This window comes from Monodelphis domestica, chromosome 4 (assembly GCF_027887165.1).
Source record: "Monodelphis domestica isolate mMonDom1 chromosome 4, mMonDom1.pri, whole genome shotgun sequence".
NCBI lineage: Eukaryota > Metazoa > Chordata > Mammalia > Didelphimorphia > Didelphidae > Monodelphis > Monodelphis domestica.
In genome coordinates this window covers 394,069,318-394,096,775 of record NC_077230.1, presented here as the reverse complement: position 1 = coordinate 394,096,775, position 27,458 = coordinate 394,069,318, and the positions used below count along the sequence as shown (strand labels likewise).

Genomic DNA, 27,458 nt, shown 5'->3' with positions numbered 1-27,458 from the left:
CAAACACTGGATCTTAATCTGTCTCACCCTTTTTTCCCTTTGAGTCATAGCATTTAGAGCTAGAAGGAACCATAGAGATCCTCTAGTTAATTTTCTTTCTTTCTTTCTTTTTTTCTTTTAAACATTATTTTATTTGGTCATTTTCAAACATTATTCATTGGAAAAAAAGGATCATTTTCTTTTCCTCCTCCCCTCCCACCACCCCTCCAATAGCCGACATGCAATTCCACTGGGTATCACATGTGTCCTTGATCCAAACCCATTTCCATGTTGTTGGTATTTGCATTAGGGTGTTCATTTAGAGTCTCTCCTCAGTCATATCCCCTCAACCCCTGTAGTCAAGCAGTTGTCTTTCCTCGGTGTTTTTACTCCCATAGTTTGTCCTCTGTTTGTGGATAGTGTTTTTTCTCTTAGATCCCTGCAGGTTGTTCAGGGACATTGCATTGCCACTAATGGAGAAGTCCATTACGTACTATTGTACCACAGTGTATCAGTCTCTGTGTACAATGTTCTCCTGGTTCTGCTCCTTTCACTCTGCATCACTTCCTGGAGGTTGTTCCAGTCTCCGTGGAATTGCCCTCCAGAATGGTTGGATCAATTCACAGCTCCACCAGCAATGAATTAATGTCCCAACTTTGCCACATCCTCTCCAGCATTCATTACTTTCCTTTGCTGTCATGTTAGCCAATCTGCTAGGTGTGAGGTGATACTTCAGAGTTGTTTTGATTTGCATCTCTCTGATTATAAGAGATTTAGAACACTTTTCCATGAGCTTATTAATAGTTTTGATTTCTTTTTTTTTTTTAAACCCTTACCTTCTGTCTTGGAGTCAATACCATGTATTGGCTCCAAGGCAGAAGAGTGGTAAGGGTAGGCAATGGGGGTCAAGTGACTTGCCCAGGGTCACACAGCTGAGAAGTGTCTGAGGCCAGATTTGAACCTAGGACCTCCCATCTCTAGGCCTGGCTCTCAATCCAATAGTTTTGATTTCTTTAACTGAAAATTGCCTATTCATGTCCCTAGCCCATTTATCTATTGGAGAATGGCTTGATTTTTTGTACAGTTGATTTAGCTCTTTGTAAATTTGAGTAATTAAACCTTTGTCAGAGGTTTTTGTTATGAAGATTGTTTCCCAATTTGTTGCTTCCCTTCTGATTTTAGTTACATTGGTTTTGTTTGTACAAAAACTTTTTAATTTGGTGTGGTCAAAATTATTTGTTTTACATTTTGTGACTCTTTCTAAGTCTTAAAATCTTTCCCTTCCCAAAGGTCTGACATGTATATTATTCTGTGTTCACCTAATTTACTTATAGTTTCCTTCTTTATGTTCAAGTCATTCACCCATTCTGAGTTTATCTTGGTGTAGGGTGTGAGGTATTGATCCAAACCTAATCTCTCCCACACTGTCTTCCAATTTTCCCAGCCATTTTTTTTATATTTTATTTGATCATTTCCAAGCATTATTCATTAAAGACATAGATCTTTTTCTTTTCCTCCCCCCACCCCCCATAGCCGACGCGTAAATCCACTGGGCATTACATGTTTTCTTGATATGAACCCATTGCTATGTTGATAATATTTGCATTAGAGTGTTCATTTAGAGTCTCTCCTCTGTCATGTCCCCTCAACCGCTGTATTCAGGCAGTTGCTTTTCCTCGGTGTTTCCACTCCCATAGTTTATCCTTTGCTTATGAATAGTGTTTTTTTCTCCTAGATCCCTGCAGATTGTTCAGGGACATTGCATTGATACTAATGGAGAAGTCCATAACCTTCGATTGAACCACAGAGTATCCGTCTCTGTGTACAATGTTCTCCTAGTTCTGCTCCTCTCGCTCTGCATCACTTCCTGGAGGTTGTTCCAGTCTCCATGGAACTCCTCCACTTTATTATTCCTTTTAGCACAATAGTATTCCATCACCAACATATACCACAATTTGCTCAGCCATTCCCCAATTGATGGGCATCCCCTCGTTTTCCAGTTTTTGGCCACCACAAAGAGCGCAGCTATGAATATTTTTGTACAAGTCTTTTTGTCCATTATCTCTTTGGGGTACAGACCCAGCAGTGCTATGGCTGGGTCAAAGTTTCCCAGCCATTTTTATCAAATAGTGGATTTTTATCCCAAAAGCTGGGGTCCTTGGGTTTGTCATAGACTGTCTTGCTGAGGTCACTTACCCCAAGTCTATTCCACTGATCCTCCTTTGGCTTTACGAAGCCTATTAAAAGACTGTCTGAAGTGGGGTTGTAGGGGAAGCCAAATTGTTTTGATGACCACTGTTTTATAGTATAGTTTGAGATCTGGTACTGCAAGGCCACCTTCCTTTGTATTTTTTTTCATTATTTCCCTAGATATCCTTGATCCTTTGTTTTTCCAAATGAACTTTGTTGTGGTTTTTTTCTAATTCAGTAAAAAAGTTTTTTGGGAGTTCAATGGGTATGGCACTAAATAGATAGATAAGTTTGGGTAGGATGGTCATTTTTATTATATTAGCTCGTCCTACCCATGAGCAGTTATGTTTTTCCAATTGCTCAAGTCTAGTTTTAGTTGTGTGGAGAATGTTTTGTAGTTGTGTTCATATAGTTCCTGTGTTTGTCTTGGGAGATAGATTCCTAAGTATTTTATATTGTCTAAGGTGATTTTGAATGGAATTTCTCTTTCTAATCCTCTAGTTAATTTTTAATTGTATAGATGAGGAATTTCCTGGCTGTGTAATCTTGGAAAAAATATTTCACTTTCAGGCTTTAGTTTTTACATCTGTCAAGTGGAATTAATAATACTTGAACTCTAGTTCCACCATAGGATTTTGGGGAGGAAAGTCCTTGGTAAATTTCAACTCCCTATAACAATGTGAATAAGTATTATTTTCTCATCTGACCTTCTATCAAGCATGTAAGACAAGTAGTGCAGGAGATGCTCTTTATCCGGAACTTGCCCAGGTCATTCAGGTAGTAATTGATGAAGCCAAACCTCCAGCTCTGACTTTCTGACTCCAGTGTCCTTTTGATTCCATCAGGCAGCCTTTCAGTAGCCTGGCTATCTAAGGCTATCCATGGGAACATTTACCCTTGAGAGTCTAAGGCCCGTGAGTTTTGCAGTTTGCAAAATGATTGTACCACCTGTGATGGTCATAAGGAATTTCTCTTTGCTCAAGATCTACCCTTAGTTGTTGAATTATTCCTTACTCTTCCAAAGAAGAGCTTGGAAAATCCCATTGACCCAGGTAGAATGTTGAGTAACTCATAGAAATGCCTTGCTTTTAACTCTTATTAGTTCTCAATTACTGAATTCTGTGACCTTTCCCTTGTTTGAATGGGCACTGCTGCTCCTGTCCATTGGTTTTTGGTGCCTTGCACTATCTTAATCAAATGATGTATTAAAAATTCCATCCTAAAATTTGTCAGGAAGTACTGACATTCACATGAACTAATTGCGCAACAAAAGCTCAGAACTTTCATTTATTTCCATCAGTATTCCCTAACTTTTGGTTCTTGTTCAACATTCCTCTCCCTGACCTTCTTGTGTGCACCATTTTACAAGTTCACTTTTCTTTCCTCTAGCAAACCCTTTCAGGGACCTTTGTTATGATTTGGGCTCACATCGAATTGTGGTTTTTCTCTAACAAAGTCAAAGGGGCTGAGGGATGAAGAGGCAACTTACATGTCAAGAGTCTGGCCTTGAAGTCTTAAAGACTTATGTGCTGTGCCTTATTCTTCATGCTTAACAGACTTCATTATATTGTAGTTTTGCATAATGTAACCTAATTTATTGAATTATTTTCCTGTTTAAGCATATTTAGGTTCTTCCAGTCTTCTGTAATGATATGCCATGAAAATCTCTGAAAATACAGATTCTTTTTTTAGTACAGATCTTTTAAAGATAAAATGTTCAGGATATATTTCCAATGATTGGGTCAGAAGGCAAGATTATTTCTGTCACTTTCACTTCCCAATCTACTTTTGGCATTGCCTCTCACTGGGGTAACTAGCAAAGTAACTCCAGACTTCCAGCTGATCCTGTGTCAGCCTGCTCTTATGATGAGTATGCTTGGATCTTTCATTGAGGAATAAAATTCTTTGAGTGCCTATAGGTAAGGGAGATAATTGTTTCAAATATCTTCACTTTATAGGATCTTTGATTTAGAGCTGGAAGAGAATGAAGTGGCCATCAAGTTCTACCTCCTTATTTTACAGATGAAGAAATATATCCAGAGTTCAAATGGCAGAGTCATTAAGCATTTATATAGAACCTACTGCTACCAGACCAGTGCTAAATGCTAGAAGTGCAGAGATAGCAAGAGATAATCCCTGCCTTCAAGAAGCTCACACTCTAACGGGGGAGACAATCTGAAAACAACTACATACAAACAAGATCTAGACAGGATAAACAGGAGATAATTACAGTGGGAAGGTGCTAGAATAAAGAGGAAAGAAATAAAAGGAACAACTTCTTAGAAAAGGTGGGATTTTAGCTGGAACCTGAAGGAAGTAGAGATGAGAAGGGAGAGCATTCCAGGCAGAAGGGACAGCCAGTGAAAATACCTAGAGCCCTAAGATGGAGTGTTATATTCAAGGAATAGCCAGGAGGCCAGTGTCTTGGATAGAAGAAGGCTGGGTCAGAAAGTAAGATGTCAAAAGAAAAGGTTATAAAGGGCTTTGAATGTCAAGCAGAGTCTTTTGTATTTGATCTTGGAGATGCTAGGGAGCCACTGGAGTTTAGTGGAGGCAGGCAGGAGGGGATGACAGTCAGACCTGAGTTTTAGGAAGATTACTTTACCAACTGAGTAGAAGATAGAATGGAATGAGGAGACAGACTGGAGGCAGGCAGACCCACCAGCAGCTATTGTAAATAATCCAGGTGTGAGGTGATGAGGGTCCACTCTAGAGTGGTGACTATGTCAGAGGGCATGTTGGAGAGATGTTGCAAAGATGAACTCAATTGGCTTGGCAATAGCTTAGAAATGGAACATGAAAGAGTGAGGAGTTGAGGATAACACCCCAAGTTTTGAGCCTGGTGGGCTGAGAGGGTTGTGGTGCCCTCAGCAGTAATGGAGAAGTTTGGAAGGAAAGATTGAGTTCCATTTTGACTATGTGGAGTTTAAAATATATATCACATATCCAGTCCAAGTCCAATAGGCAGTAGAATATGTGAAACTGGTGGTTGAGGCTAGATAGGTAGGTTTGAGAATATTCAGGATAAAGTTGACAACTCAACCATGGGAACTGATAAGATCACCAAAGAAAATAGTATAGCAGGAGAAGGGAGTAAAAAAAATCACAATAGCTAACATATATATAGCAATTACTATGTGTCAGGCACTATGCTAAGCTCTTTACAATTATGATCTCATTTGATCCTCAGAACAACTCTGGCAGATAGGAGCTATTACCATCCCCATTTTTACAGATGAGGAAACTGAGGCAAACAGGTTAAATGACTGTCCAGGATCAGACAGCTAGTGTTGTCCTCTTGACTCCAGGCCCAGCATCCTGTCTATTGCACCACTTAATTGCCTAGAGAAGGGCCTCCAACTATACTATTGTAAGACCTATATGATGAGAAAAGGAAGCTGTACAAATGTTCTCATTTTTTTTTTCTTTTCAGTAAAATCTGAGGCAGCTGAGAGTAGGGAAAATAAGGGGAACCATAGGAGGGTAAAAAAAAGCTTGGAAGAGCCTCTGGAGAGTGGGAGAATGAGTTGTCAATGTATGTTTAGAAGGATCACCTTGTAGCAGTGAGGGCCCAGTTGAGATTAGATAACAAATTTGTTGTGGAATAACAGGAATAAGCCAGGAATAAGAGCAGAGGTGACAGTGGGGGCAGTTCAAGGCTGAGCTTGTGTCAGTGATAAAACAACGGGACAGGAGACCCAAGAGAACAGTGTGGACTTCAATTTGCCCATGGTCACATGGTTTGTTAATGGCAGAATCACAGCTCTAATCAATTCTAATAATATAGATAATGGGTGAGATTGAAGGAAAGAGTAAGAAACTGATCTGAATTCATTTTAGCAATCATGAAGTGTTTTCACGCTCTTGGAAATCCCTTAGAAGTTTCATTTTCCTCTTAAAAGTGAGAGTACCAGGAAATTCTGTCAGAATGAAGGTTATATTGGGTTTTAGCTATCAAAGTTTTGTTGAAATTAAGAAAATTTCTGTCTGAGGCAGCTAGATGCCTCAATGGATTGAAAGCCAGGTCTGGAGTCTGACAGCCCCAGTTTTAAATCTAGCCTCAGAAACTTCCTAGCTTTAAGACCCTGAGCAAGTCACTTCAGCCCAACTGCCTATCCCTTACCACTCTTCTGCCTTGCAACCCATACTGTTAATTCTAAGACAAAAGGTAATAGTTTAAAAAAGAATAGGGGAAAAAAAGAGAGAAAGAAGTCAACATTATGTCCAGTTGGGGTCAGATGAACCACAAAGGCAGTAAACAGTACTTGGGCATAGAAATTAGGTTTGGAGATGGCCAAGGCCTTTTTGTATAAATGGATGAATAAAGTAAATCTTGAAAGATGATAGAAATCCATGTGGTCTGGGAAATCACGTCCATTTTACCAGGGAGACTGAACTAAATTACAGCTGCTATTTATTGGGCAGAATAAACAACAAGCAGAAAGGAAACTGAGAATCATTCCACGCAGCAAAAATAATGTAATTCAAGAGTAATTTTGTAAGATCCAATGGTAATGTGTCTATTCCTTCTTTTAAAAATCAAACAGAAAGTTAAAGGTAGGGAAAATAAGAAGTTGTGTGATTATGAGATTACTGATTGGTAAGTAATCACAGCTCATTTTCTTATTTAAAAGGAAGTGATGCCGTGTGTGTGTGTGTGTGTGTGTGTGTGTGTGTGTGTGTGTGTGTGTGTGTGTGTGTGTGTAACCCTGTTTACAACTGTTTTAAGGGGAAAGGACTTTGTAAGGATTATAGTCATTTCACTTTACATCTGTGGGCTTGATTTTATATTTGAGTATTTTTGTTTGTAAAATAATTTTACTAACAAACGAACTTAACGGCCTGAAATGAGCATAATCTTTGAGGTTAATAGGATGTAGACAAAAATAGATTTTTATAGTCTATAGCTAGAGGAGAAGGGAAAGGGATAGGAACAAGCATTTATTAAAGGCCTACTGTGTGCCAGACACTTTACTAAGCACTTTACATTTGATCCTTCTAACTGCTCAAAAGTAGGTGTTATTATGATTATGATTCCCATTTTACAGATGAAGAAACAAAAGCAAATGGGGTTAAGTGACTTCTTCCAGATTTGACAGGTAGTAAATGTTTGAGACTGGATTTGAACCCAGATCTTCCTCAGGCCCAGTGCTCTGTGCCATCTGCAAATGCTATTTATCTCCTTAAAAGGAGTTGCATATGGCTGGTGTGGAATTGAAGATAAATGTAACCTGGATATCTTGGAGCAGGGAGCATTATTTTTTCAGTCAATGAAAATTTGCCTTTTCTCCCTTCCCTTCCACCCTCACCAAACTCCTCTGCCCCCACTGAAATGGAAACCATAACCTCTGTTACAAACCTGCAAAGTCCAAGCAACGAAAGTTTAATGAGTATCTTTTGAAGATAAAATAGACAGTTTTCATTTCACATAAATGATTTTTGCATAATGTGAATTTACCCTCTGTTTTACTATGAGAGGGAAGGAGGCAGGGAGAGGGAGTGAGTCCTCAGAAGGAGGGCCAGCACATTGTTCTAGGACTCATGGAGGCTGGGGACAGAGAAGTGAGTGAAGGAGGAGGAACACACAGGGCCAGGACCAGCTACACAGAGGGGCTGGCCAGCAGCAAGAGGAAGAACACATGGGAATGTTGGGATGGGACATGGACGCAGACAGACCTTGGAAGGTGACACATGATGGGGCAAAGGTGTCCTCTCTTGGCAATAGAAGTTTCAATCCACCATCCATCTATTCTGCTTTCACTTGGAGGGATTTTTCTTTTCCTAAGGGCTCTTTTTTGTTGTTGGGGGTTGGGGAGCCATAAGCGCTGAGCTCTGAGGGGCTAGAGCTGAGAAAGAAAGCCCAGTACTGTACAGTAAGGTTAATGTAGCTGGTGTTTTGGGAATGTGAATTTCTTTCAAAATTCTTTATGTAAAGTCTAATTTGTATAATGCAAATTTATGTAAAGTGAGACCTGTCTGTACTTGGAAAAGTAGCTATTGTTTTTTAACCTAAATCCTTTCTGAGCAATTGGTTTGGTGTCTGAAGGCCTAGGCTCCCATCCCAGCTCGCTGTTTATTCTCTCTATGACTCTAGTTAAATTGCTCAAGTTACCTGGACCTCATTTTCTTACCTATAAAATCAGGTGATTGGATTTTGGGAGGATCATTCTTTTTTTTTTCCAGCCCTTCTGTCTTGAAATGGATACTAAGTAAGAAGAGTTCAGTAAGGGCTGGGCAGTGGGAGTTAAGTGACTTGTGGGGGTTGAATGGGGGGACCATTAATTTAAAAAATATTTTAGTAACTATTTCAATATAATTGATTTCCTATATTCATATGTATCTTTTCCTGCATTTAAAAACATGATTCTGAGAAAGGGTCCATTCCTAGACTTCACTGGATACTGTCAAAATAGGTCTAAGATTCCCAAAATGTCAGCTTTGACAAAAACAATTCTTTTCCAGACTTTCTTTAACATTCTCATGCCTAATTCAAAGTTATGCCAGTTAGCTGCTGCTAACTAGTTAATGGTATGACTTCCTTAAGAATTACTTGCCCCTTTCCACACCCACTGCCCTCAAAAAAAAGAGAATCTGTTCTATGTCCTGGGATCTTGCCCCTTCTATAATTTCCTCTTTTTTTTTCCTATAATTTTCAGTCTCTACTTTACCATTAACTCCTAATCTGTTGTCTGCAACATGTCCAAACCTCCACCAACCTGTTGGATTTAAATTTAAAACTCTAGGTACTTATTTCCATAGAGTTTATTAATAATAACTTGAAATAGAGAAAGCAAATAGGGCTGGGGGAGGGGGAGAGAACAGATTCTGTCTACACAAACCTAACCTTCACTCAACCCCCACCATCCTCTCAAGCTATTTTCTGGCTCTTCTTTCCCAGCCAAAGCTCATGGGAAAAATTGTTTCTCTATATTATCTCCACTTGCTCACCCCCATTTAATTCTTAGTGTCTCAATTCTAACCCAACCCCTACTCCAAGGATATTTTCAGTCTCCTCAATCAAATGTTTGGTACTTCTTGCAGGAGGACTTGCTGAGATTTTTTCAGGGCTGTTCATCCACTTTTGGTGTCTGTTACCCAGTTCATCTGTGACTCCAAGAAGTGGTAACACACACATCAACCACACCCTGGGAAAACTAACCCAGGAGACAGGCTAAACCAGACTGAGGGTAATGGACAGGCCAAAAACCCATCAGTGAGCTAGGGAGCTCCTGCCCCAAGCATGCGAAGACTTCTCCAACCAGAATGGGAGACTGAGAACACTTTGTTCCAGTGACCATAAAAGCCTCTGAACCAGGCATTGTACAGCACTTAGAGCTTGATCAGACATCAGTGATGCTGAGGCCATCCATTGCATCCTGGGACTTCACCAGTGTCCTGACTTTTGTCCTACCACTAGACTTGGATGATGCTGATGACTGTGTGCAATTCTGCCTCATTTCAGTCCAAGTCCCAAGCCAAGTCAGGACATCACCCTGTCATGCCTTTGAAAACAAAAAACAAACAATTGAATATTATTTGTTAACTTTCTAGACCTCCTTCATATTAACCACCTTCTAGTCTCCATACTCCAGTAATACCAATTTACTAGCTGTTCCTTACACTCAGAATTTTGCCCTCTCTGCCTTTGCAAAAACTATCCCCAAGCATTCAGTGCTCCCTTCCTCACCTCTACCTCTTATCTTCCTTCCCAGTGTTACCAGTCCCCCTGCAGGATGCCTGTGACAAAAACCTCTATAAGAATGAAGTCAAATAACTTGAAAGTCTGCTATGTGATTTCATTTGATCCTTTAATGAGGGGATTATAGTCCACCCTGCAGAGCTGGGTAACAAAGCATCCGTTTTAAAAGCACATGAATGTAACTTTCTAGTTACTCTGTCCTCCTAAATGGGTTTGGTTGTGGGGATTTCAATCCCTCTGCAATTTATTTGCCTGCACAGTATCTTTGTCATCTTCCTTCCTACTCCTCCCTTTAAGGGTTCTTCCCCATCTCCCATTCTTACTCTTCACTACACCAGCTATTGACCTTTCCATGCTTTTTCCTGTGCCTAGAATAGACTTCCTATATACCCTATCTCCTATGCAAAGTCTTCCCTTCCTTGAAGGCTCAGCTCAAGTGTCACTTGCTCTGACCCATGATAAGATGAACTACCAACATAAAAAAGTTCTCTCTTTCCTCACATCTCTCCTACCATTTTGCCTAGATCCATCTTTTTCACTTTTCCATTATCTTCTATATAGTTATTGGTGTTTCTTTTTATTTGCTAGATTATAAATTCCTTGCAAGCAGGAACTGCCTCATATTATCCATGTTTGTATCTTTAGTGCCTAGCCCCCAGTAGGGTTTTGTTATGTTTGGGATTTTTTTGTTGTTGTTTTTTATCTTAACCTTCCATCTAAGAATCAATACTGTGTATTAGTTCCAAGGCAGAAGAACAGTAAGACCTAGGCAATGGGAGTTAAGTGACTTGCCCAAGGTCACACAACTAAGAAGTGTCTGAAACCAGATTTGAACCCAAGTCTGCCCATCTTTAGGCCTGACTCTCAATTTACTTAGCCACCTATCCCTACCCCTACTCTTAATAGGTTTTTAATAAACGTTTGGAGGGATAGGAGGAAGTAAGGGTCAACCATGAAAGTCTTGAAACTTTCAGAATCATTATTGATTTGGTATTATTTTTCAAGATTGAGTCTTGAGGAGGGGAAAGATATACTAAATGTTCTCATGCCTGCTCCCAGGTAGAAAATTTTCTAGATTATTTATGAAAGAGGGAACTCGGTCTTGGTCAGTCTGTCCTCCTCCTTCCACTTCCTTTCACCCACTTCAGTATTCTGGAAAGTCTTCATGTGGTCTTCCTCCTTTTTCAGGTGTGGGAATTGGTGTTGTCCATGCTGGCTATGAAAGACGGCTGGCCCATCACCTAGGAGCCCACAGTACTCCCTCCATCCTAGGAATTATAAATGGGAAAATCTCATTCTTTCACAATGCAGTTGTTCGAGAGAACCTTCGACAGTTTGTGGAGAGCCTCATTCCAGGAAACTTGGTGGAGAAGGTGGGTTTCACAAGGGATTGATCCCAAAGAACATGGAAGCTGGGAAAGCCTTTCTTTTGGGGGTATGGGTCTATTTGTCATTTGAGCCTTGGCAAACTAAGTTTCATGTTGGACTGGGCAATAAACAAAGTAATTAGTTAAAACCAAGTCACTTGAGTGTGAAAGGAAAGCCTAACCAAGCACAGGTGTGGATAATGAACTAATTAATTATTAGTCACTTTTCAAATGTATGTGATACCAAATTGACCCTATAATGATGTTTAGATTATGGGATCCATGACTTTGGGTTAGACACAGTGATTGTTGAGACAGGAAACTATTAAAGGAGCAGAATTCTCTTTGCATCCAGTTGACTTTGACAGAATCAATCCCATTCCATTACTTGTGCTTCGTTTACCTTGAGCGCACCACCCTCCCTTCTGGTGCCTCAACAGCTCCTACATTCCCTACCTCTGTACCTTGGATTGAATTCTTCACTCCCTTCACACAGATTCCATTCCTCCTCATTTCTTCTCTGTACATATCCTGCCCCCTCTTCCATGAAGTTTTTCCTGATAGCCTTCTTCTGGAAGCAATCTCTCCCTCTGCTAAACTGTTTGCTTGGACCTTTCTTACCCACACTACCTCATGTTCCCATTTTTTGTTGGCCTGGCCTGTCTGTCCTTGCAAGCTTCCTGAGGGCAAAGACCTTGACTTGCATCTCTCTCTGTCTCTCTGTCTCTCTCTATCTCACCCCTCCCCCTCTCCCCTTCTCCCTTTCTCCTTTTCTCCCTCCCTCCCTCCTTCCAAGCCCAGTGACTGCTATACAGTAGACTCTTATTAATTTTTTGTTGCATTTCATTGATATCTCTTTAATATCTTGTGATAAGTCCCAAAAAGACAAGTAGGATTTGGGTCATGCCTAGTCAGGAACAGGAAGGAAGCATTTAATGAAGAAAAGTGTCAGTTCCAAAAACATTGATTTGGCACCTACTCTGTCTTAAATCCTAAGAATTGCTGAAGGAACTATCTAGATGAGAAAGACTTTCGATGTCCTGGCAGTCAGAAAAGCTCAGCCTCACTGTCACTGTGGGTCTTCAGGTCAAGGCAGCATGCCCCATGTCTGGTAGGGTGTTTGTGACTTGGGTGAGAGGGGTTACAGTCCCTTTCCCCTCTGCCATCCTGTGCCTGGCATGAATAAGTCCTCATGTCAGTTACTTCAGTAGGGGTCTAACACTTGCCCTACTATAATGGAAGAGGAAAAGTCCTAGCATATGGACTGTTTAAAGGCTGGCTGGATTTTAGAATCTGGAACCTCACTTTCTTCAGTTTTTTAAACCACCCCCTTCCTCTATGAGATATTTTTTGGATATGAGCACTAGAATTCAAAAAAGTCATTATACATGAATAGACTATATGTATGGATAGATAGCAGGATTTGAATTTTTTTTAATACAGTCAAAATGTCACCTTTTTTTTAAAAAAGCAAAGTATTGCCTTTAAAAAAAAACTAGATATCTCACACAAGTATTATTTTGAAAAGACAGGGTATGTTAAGCCTGAAGAAGACCGGAGTTGGGAGAGGAGCAAGGGAAGGGAAGTGGGTGATCCTTGTCTTCAGGTAAAAAGGAACTGTCATGTGGGAGCAGACTTGTTTGGCTTGACCCCAGCGGACACAACTAAGCCCAATAAGGGCAGTAGTTGAGGATTGGGAGGACATGATGCTTAGTAGCAGAAAAGTAGTTTTCTACTCAATATAAAGAAAAACTTGTAGCATAGTGATCTTCAGTAGTGGAGTATGGGTTCCATGGGAAGTGGTTGGGTTCCCTTTATTGAAAGCTGAATGACCACTTGTCCAGGGTATTATAAAAGGGAATTTCTAAAGTTGGAGTAGATTAAATGCTGTCTTTGATCCCCTCCCAACTTTGGGCTTCTAAGTCTGCATCAGATGTTGCTCATTATAACAAACTTTTCAGATTTTTCTGAAATACACAATATAGAGGAAAATCTAGGCTTGTAAAGAAAGATCTTGCTCTTCATTCATATCACCCCTCCCCCAAACTCTGAAATGCTTTATTTCAGAAACATTCTTATCATTGATCAAGTTACCTTTTCCTATATTTCATTTTAGGGATATTTTATGTATGCAGAATAAATGCCTTTACTTAAAAAAAAAAAGATTATTAGAGAAAGAACCAAAGTTTTTTGGTGACATTGCCAAGAATTGCTCTGGAAAGGATTGTGTTTTCAAGTAAAGAGAATCTGAAGCAATTGATTTTATAAGATCCCAGCTCTTTTAAATAATTTTAGTAATAAGATGGTAATATCTATTGGCTGCATTTTCATGAATCTTTTAAACATACTTATGACTTTTTCTCCTTTTATGACCACTATTAAGAATTAAAGATTTAAATATTTAGTTTTTTTTTTCTTTCTCTCTTTTTTTTTAATTTTAAGGTCACCGATAAAAATTATGTCCGTTTTCTCTCTGGCTGGCAGCAAGAGAATAAGCCTCATGTCCTTCTGTTTGACCACATGCCTCTGGCACCGTTGCTATACAAGGTACATTACATGCTAGAGGTAATGCCACCATCTGTCTCAGTGGAAGGAGGGATCTCTGTAGTGAAGCACTGAGCCAGAGCCTCCCTTTAGTAAATACCAGCTGATCCCCTGGGCACTGTGGGAAGATCAGAGATTTGCTATTGCCACATCTCTTCCCTTTATACTGATTTGCTTACTTAAAAGGGTCATGGGTCCATTCTAAAATTTTTCAAGTTGAAAAATATGACTAGAATCAGTTGGCCTCCATTGTTCCTAGTTTTGTGCCAGTTTTTGTGTGCAGTACCTATATATACATTTTTACACAGATGCCAAGAACCTGAATGTTAGGGCTGTTCATCATGACCTGGAAAAGATGGGGAGAGCACTACTAACAAAAGTCATCAAGGTTACAGCCTCCCCAAAGAACCCAGAGGCCTCCATCTGGAGGAATACAGATGATTAGGAAATTCAGCAGAGGTTACTTGCTCCACAGGTCAAAAGAGAATGAGAACATTATGTTTATGAATAGGAGTTGAATTTGCCCTTTCTTCTATTGGTGGTGGGTGACATTAACTCATACCATATTCATTTATTGAATGCCCAATGTAGCTGACTATATCTAGCACACTGAGGTAATGAAAACATAGTGGGGTTCACAATTACATGTCTGATATCAGACCGTACTATTCAAAACTTTCTGTTCATTTCCACTTTTCCCTATCATATCCCACCAGTTGACTGCTTTTGCCTACAAGGATTATTTGTCATTTGGATATGTATATGTTGGCTTGAGAGGGACTCAAGAGATGACAAGTCAATATAATGTCAACACCTACACTCCTACCATGTTGGTCTTCAAAGAACATATAGATAAGCCAGCTGATGTTGTACAGGTACTTGTTGTTCAGTTGTGTCTGACTCTTCATGACCACATTTGGGGTTTTCTTGGCAAAGATACTGGGGTGGTTTACTATGTCCTTCTCCAGCTCATTTTACAGATAAGGAAACTGAGGCAAATGGGGTAAAGTGACTTGCCCAGGATCACACAGGTAATAAGTGTCTGAGGCCAGATATGAACTCAGAAAGATGAGTCTTCCTAACTCCAGGACCAGTGTTCTATCCACTATCTATCAGCCTATGCACAGACACAAATGTTTCCATAGAGGTTCCAGAGACTCTTAATTGTTGTCTGGAGACTTGGGTTATGTAAATATTAAAACCAGACATAGCATGTGAGGGGGAGAAAACAAACTTCTTTGAAGCTTTACTTTTGCAGTTAAATAAGGATTTACTCATACCCTTCTCAGTTGCCTGTATTTAATCTGGTTTAATATTTAGTCATTAAAAAAACTAATAAAATATCAGAAATTCTCCTGCTAGAGAACTAGCTAAATATTTAGCAATCTTTGCCCCCTTCATTTATTCCCTCTGCCTCTTAAAGGAAACTGATCTGTGCAGCCCAATACATGATTTAAAATCTGATTACTAATTTTCAACAAATATGAGAATTGCCTTCTGCCCTATAAGTTTTAAAGTGCTATATAAACATGAATTGTTGTTAATGTTTATACCTAGTTATGCTCAAGAGGAATTTTAAAGCTGCCTTTTATATAGATCATGTACCAGCTCATTCAAATGTTTTATTCAAAACATTTGCCCCTCCTTTATAGGAAAGACTGTGAACAAAATCCTTGATCTTGACTATATGCATTTTCACTGAGAATTTATCGCAGAATCCAGAATTAAGAGCAAACTAGGGGCAGCTAGGTAACATAGGGGATAGAACATCAGACCTGGAGTTGGGGGGACCTGGTTTCAAATGTGGTTTCAGATGCTTCCTAGCTATTTGACCCTGGACAAGTTTTTAACCTTAGTTGCCTAGCCCTTGCTGCTCTTCTATCTTAGAATTGATACTAAGACAGATGGTAAGAGTTTTAAAAAAATTTCCTGCAAGTGCATATTCCCAAAGATCCAATATTTATGGGGACCACAAAAACCCAGATTCGTACTCCTTAGACTTTTGTTTTCTAACTTAATACAATCCTTGCTGCATATATCAGTCCATTAAGAAAACATTTGCTCTGGTAGACCACATGTCACTCAGAGCCACTAGATGAAACCTGTTGGTGGTCCCGAGCACTGGAGACCAGACCTGTAAATGGACAACAGGAATTATAGGAAGGTTTCTGCAATCTATTGCAGGAGAATGGACCAAAAACCCAATGTTCTTTGTTCTCCAGGCTCGAGGTTTGAAGAAACAGACCATTGAAGATTTCATCTCCCAAAACAAGTACCTCCTAGCATCCAGGCTCACCAGCCAGAAGATGTTCCACGAGCTGTGCCCTGTAAAAAGGTCTCATCGCCAGAGGAAGTAAGAGCTTGAGGCTTTTCTTCTCCTGACCCCAGCAACTGAGGTCCAAGGAAAAGAGCTTAGGACATCCCATACATAGTCTTACTGCTCCTGGGTTGTAAGACTGAGCTCCATAGATCTCACAAGAATTTTAAAGAGTTCAGAGACAATAGAAATGATGTCCAAAAGCCAGATTTATAGAGTAAAGCCAAAAGCCTGAAAGTTGTGCCAGAGTTGCTTTATATTGTCTCAGTGGAGCAAGAACTGAGGAAGGAAGTAGCAATTTGCAAACAGTAAGCACTTAGCCAATATTTATTTAATTAAATTGACTAGTTACCTTACTAAGATTCAATGATCTGAAGAAGGTTTTTAATTGTTGCATTAGCTTTTGGCTCAGAGGAATGACTTTGGAAAAATATATTTCTGGGGCAGTAGTGGGGAATTAACCTTCTTTCATCAGTGTGAAATTTCTTGAATGCAACCTGGATTCATACTGCAAAACCTGATGACTTATTGGTGTGGGAAATTCATTTATTCAGCAAATATTATTAAGCACCAACTGCTTGCTAATAGGCCCTGGGGTTACAAAGACACAGTGAGACAGTTCCTGACCTTAAGGTGCTTACATTCTATTGAAAATAAACTGAACATACACTTATAAATAAGTGCAAATATAGACACCAGAATCACAAGTTGAGGTTTCTTCCTGTAAGTGGTAGCCCTTGAACTGGACCCCTTGCATCTTGAATTATGTAAATTGGATGGTGTCTGGTATCCTTACTGGGCATGGGCCAAAACTCACCTCCTGGAAGTGTTTTTACACTTTGATTCTTGGACTAACAATGTTCTGCCTTCTCTTGGTTTGGTGTAGGTACTGTGTGCTCTTACTGATTCGGGAGGGAACAAAGTCAACCCCAGATTTCGAAGCTTTCCTATCTTTTGCTTTGGCAAATAGCCAGGACACAGTGAGATTTGTACATGTCTATAGCAACCGGCAGCAGGAGTTTGCCAACACTTTGCTACCCAGCAGTGAAACATTTCAGGGGAAGTCTGCGGTGAGTCAAGTGGGCCATTGACTCTTCTCCTCCACTCCCCAGGTAGTCAGAGGTGTGCTAGATTCCCATGGTTTGGGGATTCTATTTTAGAAACCCTTAAGGCCTATCATCTCTATCTAACTCTTGTAGTTCCATTCTCTCTGGCTATCCCAAGCCTTAGCTATGGAGGCCCTGGCCCACAACATGACAACGGAAAAGGAAAAGCATTAGCTCCTCCCTCCATGAAGCATCATCAACACACTTCTTGATAAAACCTTCCTTCTGTCACTAAGCTTTAAAGATTTTCTCCCTTCTGTTCATTAGTAATAGACTCCTGCCAGAGAGTCCTAGAAGCTCAGAGCTGGAGTGAGCATTAGAAGGGGAGTATCTACTCCAACCTGCCATATGAACAAGAACTCCGATAAGGGGTCATAGAATAGAGCCTCTACTTTACAACTTTCAGGAGGAGGAAAGCCTCCACATCTTGAGGCAGTTCATTCCATTCTGAATAGTTCCAGTTGTAAGGAAGCCTTTCCATGGAATGCTTTCTCATGTTCCTGGTTCTGTCCTCTCATGTCAAGCAGAGTAAGAATCCTCTGTTTCTGCATGTAGACTGTGTGTTCCTTAGCAGTCCAGGTCCTTCTGTATGGTTGAGGGCCTTATTGTAATACTCATGTTAAATCCTTACCCACATCCTAGGCTTGCCTACTATTGTATCAAGAGGCCAAAAAAATGATGTCTCTAGGACAAACAGATCAAAGCAGCTGGGTCTTGCCTGCCCACGTTCTTTTTAACCAGGACCTCCCGTCTCTAGGACTGGCTCTCAATCCACTGAGTCACCTACTTGCCCTCCTGCCCACATTCTTGATAGAGGCATGAGAAAATGTTTTTCTTTTAGATTTTATCTGTTGAAAACCCATATGGCATAATTGCCCTTAGTTTTTCTAGCTTTTCCCCAAAGGAGCAAGTTGTTACCATCATAGCCAAAACTTTTTCTTTTTGTTATGGCTCAGGTCTCTATCTTAGAAAGACGCAACACAGCTGGAAAGGTGGTGTACAAAACTCTAGAAGATCCCTGGACTGGCAGTGAGAAGGATAAGTTCATTCTTCTGGGCTATCTGGATCAGCTACGAACAGATCCTGCTCTTCTTTCCTCTGAGGCCATCTTACTTGACCTGGTTGATGAACTTGCTCCTGTAAGAATTCCTGGCCCATGATAACTCAAGAACAATAACTCTCAATGCTATCCCTTTAACTTTAACTGTAAAGAGTTCCAAAATATTCTCTCTGCAACAACTCTGTTAAGTAACTAGTGTGAAAAAATATTATCCTCATTTTATTGATGGGGAAATGGAGACTTGCAAGGTTCAGCATCTTCCTCATAGTCTTGCATTCAAACAGTGTCAGAGCCAGGTTTCTAGTAGTCTCCTCTACCCCACTGCTTCTCAAACAAGTTCACAGAAGGCAGAGTTCCTGCAGTTCTCATGATCTTGTAGCAGAACTAGGAGGGGAGGAAATGCCTGAGCAAGGGTACCATATTGGGAAAGGACATTGCTAATGCAGTAGAAGTTGGTCAGTAGTTGGTGGCCACTGTGCTGAGACAAAAGAACCTTTCGGTTCTTTCTGAGGTCAGGATGTGGAAGAATAGCTATGTACTTGGCATTTGGGTTATAGTCTTTGAGAAATCATTGATACTTATAAAAACATTCCTGCTCAGAAAAGTCCATGCAGGCAGTTTCTCTTGCTCATTAGAATTCTCTCTCCCAAGCAGTTTCCACTTAGATTTTCTAGTAACCCTAAAAATAAAATTCGTAACAAAGTACAATGAAAAGATCTAATTTAAATTTGGATTTTGTTGGGTGTTTGCTTTTTTTACAGAATAATTATGGTATCATCCTTGGAGAAATAGCATCCTAAAAGTCTCTTTTAATTATTTCCCTTTTATTCTTGGCAGATATGAGCAAAGAGATACTTTTTAATTGAATTAAATAAACATCTCCACTCTTAGCCAATCCAGCCAACTCTCAGCCATAAGTAATAAGTCTTATTTCAGAAAATTAAGGAATAATGATTAGGTCTTTGATGTGAGAGCAAGAACTTCTTCCTAGCATACTGTCCTCAATATTAGTCATTAATAGCTATGACACAACTGAGGTCTTAGCACTATGTGAGAAGCAAGATCACCATTTGATTCATTGTTCATTCTTTTGCAATTAGGTATTTTTCCTTCGATGGATCTACTCCACTTCTGAATACTTATCAGACTTCTGGGACAGTGTACTTCACAACAATTGGTAGGAAAATTGCATATATTAAATTATTGTTTCTGTGCTAATACCAACATTGCTTTTTTTTTTTTAGGAAAGAAATATTCTTAGGAAGAAATACTCCATCTTGCCACAATTACTGAGAAGTACCTGTTGGCATGGACAAGAAAGAGAATACTCAGGAGCATTCAAGAGAGAGCAGGACCTTTCCTCTCACTCTTTTGCTCAGCAGCTGAGGATATATAGTTCTTTAACCAAATTGTAACTTGTATTGAATGATAAATTTCTGTTCTTGGGGTGATTATGGATAAATCACATTATCAAAAGACTAGAAAGAAATATGCAAGGCCACTTCTACTTTGTCTAATCTCCAGACTTCACAGAGGACTTTACTAAAATTATCCTAGCTATGGGTTTACAGAAAACCAGTTATACAGCCCATTCATTAACCTTTTTCAGTGTCTAAACAAACCATCCTCATTGTAGGGAAATTCCTTATGTAATTCTACATATTGCCCCCTGAGATCCAGAGTTCATGCCTTGGCTATCTATCTTTCTTTGAGTTAAAAGTTTGGGGGGGGGGGGGGAATAAAATTTACTTCTTTGGAGACAAAAGAGACAAATGCTTTAGAAATGGGGAAAGCCATTCCATGTTGGTTGTTAGAAAAGACAAATGCTCAGTAAAACTTGTTTTGCACATTACAGAAGCCCAGTAAGATCTGCCTGACTGTATCTTGTCTATCTTGTTTCTGTCCATCTTGTTTTAGGCGGGAAATGATGCCCCTTCTATCCCTGATCTTCTCCGCTCTATTCATTCTTTTTGGAACAGTCATTGTTCAGGCTTTCAGGCAAGTACTTGAATGTTTGTTGGCCCTGCCTTCAAAGTGTTTCAACAATGAATCCCTTACTTCCTTTCAGAACACTTTCCCTAGGTCATCTAGGTGACACAATGGAGAGAGGGCCAGAGCTGCAGTTTGGAGGGGTTCAAATCTGGTCTTAAGACACTTCCTAGCTGTGTGACCCTGGGCACGTCACTCAATGCCTAGCCCTTGCCCTTCTATCTTAGAGTTGTTAGCCAGTAATTAAGGGCTTAAATTAAAAAAATAAAACCCCTTTTCTTTCATTTGTTCAGTGATTCCAATGAAGAGCGAGAGTCGCGTCCTCCTGAGAAAGAAGTCAGTGAGAAGACTGAGAAAACTGAAACCTGCTTCAGCAAAGAAAACAACAGGTTGCATAAAGAAAATCATTCATAGTGATAAGCCCCCATCGGTGTAGCGCTTTAAGATTGATAAAGCACTTTCTTGGCAGCTTTGAAAAATCTTCCCATCTTAGGGATTGACAGGATCCAGACCCATTTGGTTTTACTAGTGTAGGGATCTCCCAGCTCCTGCAGCTTCATGTCTTAAATTGCTTAGAGTTCAACTAAAGCAATGCATTGTGTACACACACACACACACATAAATGTATATAAATGTATGCATAATCCAATACATGCAAGTCATGCTTACTTGAAAGAATTGCTGGCTAATTAACTAGCATTCACCCCTGTTTTTGTTAGTTTCTTTTGAACAAATCTTATTGCTATATTTTGTTTTTATATTATTTCCCAGTATATCACAATTCCCTTCCCAGAGAACTGTCCTGTAAAACAAAAAAATAGAGGAAAAACAGCTTACAAAACATTTAATGTCTGACATGGTAGACCATGATTTACCCTTGTCACTCCTTGGTTCTAACCAAAAAGGGGCTGAGGTGCTTTCTCTTATATCTGCTCTGGGATCAAGCTTGTAGATTTTGTTTTGTAGTTTTGTAGTATTTGGTTTTGATTGTTTTGCTGTTGTTTTTCACTTCATTTATACTGTATTTGTGGTTGTATATGTTGTTTTCCTGGTTTTGTTTCCTTTGTTTTGCATCAGTTCATGGAAGCTTTCCCATACTTTACATTCCCATCTATGGCTTGTTTAGCCATTCCTCAACCAATGGGCATCCTGCTTTATTTTCAGCCTATAAGTATGTTATAATATATGTATTTCAACTTTCAGTATTTTAGAATATATGAAACCCCTTTTAAAAATTGTTAACCTCTTTGGGGTTTATACCTATCAGTGGGACCTCTGGGTCAAAATGTATGGACATTTTAGTCCCTTTATTTCATAATTCCAAACTGCTTTCCCAAATAGTTAAACTGCTTCATAGCTTCACCAACAATGCAGTAATGTGTGCCTATCTTCCCACAACTCTTCCAACATTGATTATTCCCATTTTTTGTCAACTTTGCCACTTTGTTGGACAGGATATGAAACCAGAGTTGTTTTCATTCACCTTTCTATTATTATTAATAATTTGCAGTATTCTTCCATGTGGTTATAATATGCTCCCCTTCTTTTGAAAATTGTTCGTATCCTTTTACTACTTTTTCCCTTGGGAAGTAGCTTTAGTCATATCTTTTTGTTAATTGCCTATAAATCTTGTATATCAGAACTTTATAAGAAATACAAAAGGGTTTTCCCCCTAGTGGATTGCTTCCCTTGTTGCTATTCTCATTCTAGCTTTAATTTTGTTTGTGCAAAAACTTTTAAAATCCTTGCAATCACAATTACCTGTCTTATCTTTTGTAGCCAGCTTTACCCCTTTGTTTGGTTAAAATTCACTACCTACCTATAGCTTTGAAAGGCACTTCATTTGGCTCTTTTCTGATTGTTTTTATGGTATGACCTTTAATCACCAATTTACATATCCATTTTTTTTAATTTATTGCCACACATGATATAAAAAGGTTGGTCTAAACCTAATTCCTGCCAGATTGCTTTCCAGTTTTCCCAGCATTTCTTATTGAATAGAGAGCTGTTCCCCAGGTAATTTATGGTTAGGGTTTATCAAATATTGAGGTCAATTTTTTTTAACTTTTACCTTCTACCTTAGAATCAATGCTGTGTATCAGTTCTAAGGCAGAAAAGCAATAAGGGCTAGGTAATGGGGGTGAAAGTGACTTGCCCAGGGTCACACAGCTAGTCTGAGGCCACATTTATAACCAGGACCTCCTATTTCTAGACCTGTCTCTGCACCTAGCTGCCCCCATTGAGTTCATTGTTTAATAACTTTCCTCACCCAGTCAGTTTTACTATTTTTTTTAGTGGTACCAAGTAGTTTTTACAACGATTGCCTTGTGATATAATTTGAGGTCTTTTAAATGTTTGTCCTTCCTTCGTTCCCATTTTGTTTCATTATTTATCTTGCTACTGTAGACCTTTGGTACCATGAGTTTTTACTGAAATCCTTTGGCTTCTGATGGTCACTCTACAACACCATCAGATGTTAGAGGACTACGTTAAAGTCATTAAAGTAATAGAGGTCCAGTGAGGGACTCTGTCTTTTGTCCTAGAGCCTGATTAGCTCATTTCAGAGCTTGAGGCCAACTCAACCAGCAGGTGATTTTTTGGTGGGTACTATACCCCCAAAGTCTGTTAAATTTTGGAAGGTTTGTAATGTACATCTGTCATGTAAGGGAGTACTCATTCCCTGGCATGTGAGATCCCTGAATCATTGGAGCATTAGCCATGCCTCTTCTGCCCACCTTTTTACTTTTCGGTATTTCTCCACAGCAAGATTCCCAAGAAGGGTTTTGTGGAAGTGACTGAGCTAACAGATGTCACATACATGAGTAACCTAGTCCGGCTGAGGCCAGGCCACATGAATGTCGTCCTTATTCTATCTAACTCCACCAAGACCAGCCTGCTTCAGAAATTTGCTTTGGAAGTATACACATTCACAGGGTAAGCTTTGAAGCAAGTGGCAAAAAGCAGGTAGAGAGACCTCTGAGCTCACACTGGAATAAGGGTCTTTTTATTAGACTGTTCCCCCTTTTTAAGCCCTTTGTCTTGGGAGGCTTTGGGGTAATCCAAGCCAGACACAAATTCAAAGCCTGGATTTAGAATGCAATGCAAAATGTAAAAGAATCCCACTTATGTGTCCCCAAGATCCACAGGTACAATCAGAGATAGAAGAAAGAGTGTTTGCTTATAGCCTTGGCCTTGGTTCTTTTGCTTTGGTTGAAGCAAGAGATTGAAAAGATTCCAACTTTCTGGGCCCTTCAGAAGAAGCTCCACTCTTAGTTTCTTGTGAAGTGATGGGTGAAAATCGCCCAAGGATAGGTTTGCTGTGGGTGGGCCAACCTGGGTCAGGGTCCTCTGAGCTCCTTTCTTTAGCCTGTTCTCTGCCCCAACCCCAGAATGGGAAAGGATTTGTCCACAGGTGAGTCTGACCAGATTCTGGCTAATCTGGTGCTGTTCTTCCCACAGGAGCAGCTGCCTTCACTTCTCCTTCCTGAGTCTTGATAAACACCGAGAATGGTTAGAATATCTATTAGAGTTTGCCCAGGATGCTGCTCCCATCCCCAATCAGTATGATAAGCACTTCCTGGAGCGTGACTACACTGGCTACGTCCTGGCTTTGAATGGACACAAGAAATATTTTTGCCTCTTCAAGCCACAGAAAACAGTAGATGAGGAGGAAACCATAGGTCCATGTAGTGACCTTGACTCTTCCCTCCATTTGGGTGAGACTCGAGGGAAACCTTTCTGTAATCCTGGATCCAAACCCATCAAAGGCAAATTAAGCAAGTTGTCCTTATGGATGGAACGCCTTTTGGAAGGATCTTTACAGAGATTCTATATCCCATCGTGGCCTGAACTAGACTGAGAAGATTTTTTTAAAATTGATTCAGACCCTCTGGACTTTGTAAGAAGATAACCTATGACCAGTCCTTCCCAGGAATCAGACCATCACAACAGACAGACAGTAGGTTTTAGATACTCTTCTAGGATGGTGGCTAGGAGAATCTTCCCTTTGTCTTGCTCTAACCTAGGAGTGAAATATACCACAAGTTGAATTCTCTGTACCAAAATATTTGTTTGGGGTTTTTTTCCTTATTTGGATGCTGCACTATTTGAAGCAGACCCCCTCTTCCTCTTGTGTCCTCACCACCCTCCCACACTGTGTCGTGGCTCTTCCCTGGAGAGACCCTGAGACTTGGAGAGGACTGAACCTTATGAAGCTTGTGGGCAGAGGCACTCCCCTCCTGTTCCTCATCCCTCTCCTGCCTTGGCACCTGCAATAATCCTGGGGTGGGGGTGGCCAGGAGGGCATTTGGGGGCATCCCCCTTTAGCTGGCTGTGACCCTCTGCGTGAGCAGGGGCCCTGCACGTGCATTTATTTTTCTTTCCAGGGGAAGGGAAGAACAAAAGTGTCTGAGAATGTTCAGTTCCCTGTTCTTGTGGTCGTCGTGGCCTCTGCGTATGGACAAGCCTCACCTGCTCAGCCCCTAGCCAAGGCGAGGACGGACACCGAGGGAGCACTGCGACCACTTTGAGCCATTGCAGTGTCTGTTGTTTTCAGATGCCTTTCTGTCTCAGTCAGTCTTAGGGCACTCTCTTTAATTAGGAGCCATAATCTTTGGTTGTGTTCTCAGACAGGGGGACAAGCTGCCATGAGCCAGTAGATACAGAGAACCCAGGTCAAGCACTGCTGCCTTCTAGCAAGCCAGGCCGAAGGAATCTTTTCAAGCTTTAGTACAACAGACATCTCTTTATATCTAAGAAATTAATGTTTGTCAGTCATTTTGTTTTTTTGAATTCTGTTCCCCCATCGTGCTGTCCCCAATGGGACGGACAGACGTCTCTGGTTGTAGTGATTCATTTAGACATGCTTGGTTTATAACCTTGGCCTCTTCTGATGGGTTATCTCAGCTGTTTTCCAGATTAACTTACAATCACCCTCAGCAGCTTCAGGGTCAAACTGAAATCACCAGCTGTTTCAGCTCACTGTTGGCTCCAGATGAGACAGTGCCAGCCCTTTGGAGCTGACCTTCTCCAAGGACAGAGCTGCCAGTGGAGGCAAAGGACTGACTGCTTTCTAAAATGTCCACAGAAGCTACTCATTTCTAAAGCCAGAGGCAGAAAACAGGAACAGAACTCGTAAGAAAATGATGTGGATTTTTATGAATTACAATTGCTTTAGGCTAAATCATTTGGTTGCAAAATAACCCAGAAGTAGTTACATCATGAGTGCCTACAGGAGCAAAGTGGTGAAAGATTTAAACCAAGATTCTTTGAATATTATCGGGGGGGGTGGGTGGGGGGGACTGTACCAGGCTTTACTGCCTCCTTAGTCTTCTAAAAAATGCTTGGGTAACCTGGCAGCCTATTTCTTGGACCCTGTCACCCGATTCAGAACTAGAACACTGGAAACAGTGAGTCAGCATTTGGACTCTGCTAAAGCAGTGCTCAGCCTTGTTCAGGATTCCTGGCCTGGCACACAGGATGACCAGCTTGCTCATTCACCTGGATTTCTAGTGCAAGCCTGGGTTTTTGTTTTTGATGTCTGTTCGCATGGGCTTCCTTACCTTAGGTTCTGAAAACCAAAAACCTCCTTCTAAACTTGCTGCTTCTTTTTTTGCACTTCGCCTTGTGTAAACAACGCAAGCCCAGGGACCGGTTGGACTTTCAGCCCCCCTCCTGCTAACATGAAGCCAACTGTGTTTGCACCGGAGCCCTACTGGGGAAGGCCCGTTGGGGGAGAGGGGTTTTTATCAAGTTAAAAGAAAAATGTTGAAGTAGAGGCCTGGCAAGTGATTTTTGAGGCCCCTCCCAGCTCGATGCTCTGTGGTCTAAGATCTGTCAGAACGGTCCTACCATTCTATGGTTATGGTTTTGTGATTCCTTTTGTACAGAACGGATTCTACTTTTCTCTTTTCAAACCAAACCCCTCAATAATCTAAGCCTTTACTCCAAAGAGGAGATTCCACTGATACCGTTTGCCCTTATTTTGGAGACGCCTGCAGAGAGGATGAACTGTTCATTCAAACCAGCTTTCTTGTTTGAGTTGACATATGACCGAGTTGGTAAGAAGCAACTTACCAAGTTGAGTTCTTTCTTCCTCCTCGATGAGGACGCTGTGTGTCAGTACATTCACGACTGAGAACGATACAGATAGGACAACGGAGCCAAAATGAGTCTGTGCAGAACATTGCTTCATTTCAAAAGGAAATGCCAATTTCTACCGCCCACGTAGAGCATCAGAGCTGCCCATCTCGTTGGAGCAATAATAGCCTGACCCCAGTTCCCACGTCATCGTGAAACTTCATGGAATCTCCCCGTTGCCGCTGCTGCTCCCACCTGCCTGGGAGAAAGTGTCTCGTGGCGGCGGCGGCCTCTGCCTCATCACCTCCCCTCTCTGATGCCGTCTGGACTCTTCCACCTCTGCCACAGCCAAAAAGCATCCGACTCCAGGGTGTCAGAATTAGGGACGGGGTACACACAGAGATCCTTTTTCTTTTTTTTCTCATCTTTTTATTTATTTAAAAATTCTTAGAAACTAAAACAAAGCATCTTTGCAAAAAGGGAACTGTAGCTGACAGCCAAACCCCGATGTATTCTTCCTTGAGAGCTGGCTGACCGTGCTCCAGGCAGCAGCATCGCACAGGTGTGGGCAGGCCAGCAGGCTCTCAGTTCAACCCAAGTCTGTAAGAGGGGGTGATCGTACATGGGAAAGAGGTCTGAAAAGAAGGTGAACGTTTTGCACTTTTGATACTTTTAGCAACAAATAACTTATTTAGCAAATTGTCTTTTTTATGTTTGTTTTTTGTATTGTGAATGGGCATTGATGTTGATGTTATTTTTGTTTTAAAACTTACAGACTGGAAACTGAAATAAACTATTTTAATGTGTGACGATGGTGGCTTTGCTCTTGGATTGTAACAATGGCCGCCCAGATCACGGTCGCTGTGGTAAAGTGGCCGTGAATGTGAGGGTGCGACTGTCACCTGGCCCCACGTGTCAGGATCAGGTGTCAGCATCGTCAATATTGATCTATCTCCTAGAATACTGTGGGCAGTCAGAATTCCTGATTGGTTGGGGGGAGCTTCTTTTTTGCAGTTGGTTGATTATTTTTCCAGATGGTAGGAAGAATCATTGGCCAAGTCCACCTTTCTGCTCCTTTCACATTGTTTTGTACCCATACCACAAAAACAATGTTATTTTTAAAATTTGT

General features: G+C 40.7%; 1 protein-coding gene across 4 annotated transcripts in view; it reads left to right on the top strand.

Moving 5' to 3' along the window:
* DNAJC16 (DnaJ heat shock protein family (Hsp40) member C16) overlaps nucleotides 1–27,138 on the top strand; it is a 36,844-nt gene extending 9,706 nt beyond the window's left edge. For all 4 annotated transcript variants that reach the window (XM_007491672.3, XM_007491671.3, XM_016422175.2 and 1 more), the window contains 11 exons: nucleotides 11,057–11,241; nucleotides 13,678–13,782; nucleotides 14,496–14,654; nucleotides 16,002–16,132; nucleotides 16,983–17,166; nucleotides 18,159–18,341; nucleotides 19,363–19,439; nucleotides 20,180–20,260; nucleotides 20,545–20,640; nucleotides 23,015–23,185; nucleotides 23,711–27,138. In XM_007491672.3, coding sequence (XP_007491734.1) covers nucleotides 11,057–11,241; nucleotides 13,678–13,782; nucleotides 14,496–14,654; nucleotides 16,002–16,132; nucleotides 16,983–17,166; nucleotides 18,159–18,341; nucleotides 19,363–19,439; nucleotides 20,180–20,260; nucleotides 20,545–20,640; nucleotides 23,015–23,185; nucleotides 23,711–24,110 — 1,772 coding nt within the window. In that variant the 3' untranslated portion in view covers nucleotides 24,111–27,138. The remainder of the gene's footprint in view (nucleotides 1–11,056; nucleotides 11,242–13,677; nucleotides 13,783–14,495; nucleotides 14,655–16,001; nucleotides 16,133–16,982; nucleotides 17,167–18,158; nucleotides 18,342–19,362; nucleotides 19,440–20,179; nucleotides 20,261–20,544; nucleotides 20,641–23,014; nucleotides 23,186–23,710) is intronic.
* Nucleotides 27,139–27,458: the final 320 nt, after the last annotated feature.